General features: G+C 44.6%; 1 protein-coding gene across 1 annotated transcript; it reads right to left on the reverse strand.

The window, feature by feature from the left end:
• Window positions 1–293: 293 nt before the first annotated feature.
• On the reverse strand, window positions 294–1,217 carry C922_01711 (protein phosphatase; the record flags this gene model as incomplete). The annotated part of the gene is made up of 1 exon (XM_008817314.1): window positions 294–1,217. One exon carries the CDS (start codon window positions 1,215–1,217, stop codon window positions 294–296), a length of 924 nt encoding a protein of 307 aa, XP_008815536.1.
• Between the last annotated feature and the right edge of the window lie 667 nt (window positions 1,218–1,884).

A 1,884-nucleotide genomic window follows, 5' to 3' on the forward strand; every position in this document is an offset into this window, starting at 1 on the left:
AAAAAAAAGTTCACACGTACAAGTGACAAAACATACCAAAAGGGTTTTATGATTACCTGGTGGGTATCCCCACGCCAGTTGGGCTGAACACGGTGTGGACAGTGTAGATACTAGAGGTGCTACAGGTGGTTCAAGTGCTACAAGTGCTGCAAGAGCTACGGGTGTATAGCTGACCAGGGCTCGCAGCCGGCAGCTCGTTGGGGTGAATGTGTGCAAATATCCGCTAATGTGCGTGAAGGTAACTCCCGAAGCCGCCACCGTTACGTAACTCCGATCTGTAGTCCTTCTCCCCGTCAGGAAAAGTATATCGGGGGGTACTTCTTCACCAAGTGGCTAGCGCTGCTCTCAGCCGCCGACGGGCCGAAGCACTTAAAATCGAAGGTCTCGTTCTCGTCGATCTCCATTATACTGGCGATGTTGCCACAGCGGTAGCAGTAGTTGGGCGCGGACCAGACGGTGACGAGTTTTTTATCAAACCACCATTTGTACCCCTCCATGACGAGCTGGTGAGCCCTGGCAATGACTTGAATATCATTGAGGTGACAAAACTTATGAACAATGTCTGGGCCAAATAAATGGCCTGCACCTCTTGGACTCTTATCCCATCCGTTTTTATCATTTGGGTCTGACCACATAATATCACATAGGGAGCCATTCCTCGGTATTTCCTGAAATCGATTAATTTTGTTTAGATCAGCAATTTGGTTAAAGGAAGGAGATAACCCCCCATGGATACAGAAGTAGTTCTTTTCAATGATTGCACCGATAGAGAGATAATCCATCAAGTCGGTACAGTATTTCCATACATTTATCGACCCATATTTCTTAATGCACTCATCATAAAATCCGTACACTTCGGTAATCTGTCTGCTTTCATGATTTCCCCTTAGGAGGGTAATTTCATCTGGATATTTTATCTTCAGGGCTAGTAGCAACAGGAATGTCTCCACGCTGTACTTACCTCGGTCTACGTAATCACCAAGGAAGATGTAATTCACTTCTGGTGGCTCATTCCCTATGTGAAAGAGCTCCTTCAGATCATGGAATTGTCCATGTATGTCCCCACAAACCACCACTGGCAGATTGACATGCCTTATATTTTCCTGCTTAATGAGAATAAGTTTAGCTTGGCCACACAAATGTTTCACTTCCGTTTCTGATAATAGCTCGCACTTTTTCAACGTCTCGATTTGCTTCTCCAGGCACCTTGTTCTCATGATTCCCCGTTCGCCAGGCGGGGTATTATATGTATAGCGTGGTTACCTTACGATATCTCGTTGTCTAGTATACCTAGCGGTATGCACCACTTCGGGGGGTGCTCACCATATAGCACATATCAGCACTATGTAAAAGGGACGAAAAAAAAAAACAAAAAGAAGACACAGCCGTGGCACATGTTCTACCCTCGAGACGATGTTGCACTGGGGACACAGAAGAAAGTATCCCTCTTTCGAATGCACACTTAGATCGAAAGGGACTAATCTGATGAAGTGGGTACGTTACACCAAAGAGAGAGTTCCTTGCACACTGCAGAGGTAGTTACATAATGTGAGACACGTAAGGTATGCCTCTAATCGAAACGACAGAAAAAAAGAAAAAAAAAAAAAAAAGACTAACTAATCCGAACTGATCTGCTGTGAGGCTCACCCCTCATTCGGATCGCCACATAACAAAACAGTTGAGGGATAGGTTTCCCCACGAATACACCTATAATGAACTTAAGAAATCTTTAGTGTTCCCTGTTTCGACCTCGTCAGCAGAAAAAAAAAAAAAAAAAAAAAAACGCGGAACAAATACAGCACAAGAGAAATGTCCCTCGATTAGCATAATGCTATTGCTATAGTTGACCATGTGGGGGATGTGTGCCTAGTGGTTTATGTCCCC

The sequence above is a fragment of the Plasmodium inui genome (genome assembly GCF_000524495.1).
Source record: "Plasmodium inui San Antonio 1 unplaced genomic scaffold supercont1.5, whole genome shotgun sequence".
In the NCBI taxonomy this organism is placed as follows: Eukaryota; Apicomplexa; class Aconoidasida; order Haemosporida; family Plasmodiidae; genus Plasmodium; species Plasmodium inui.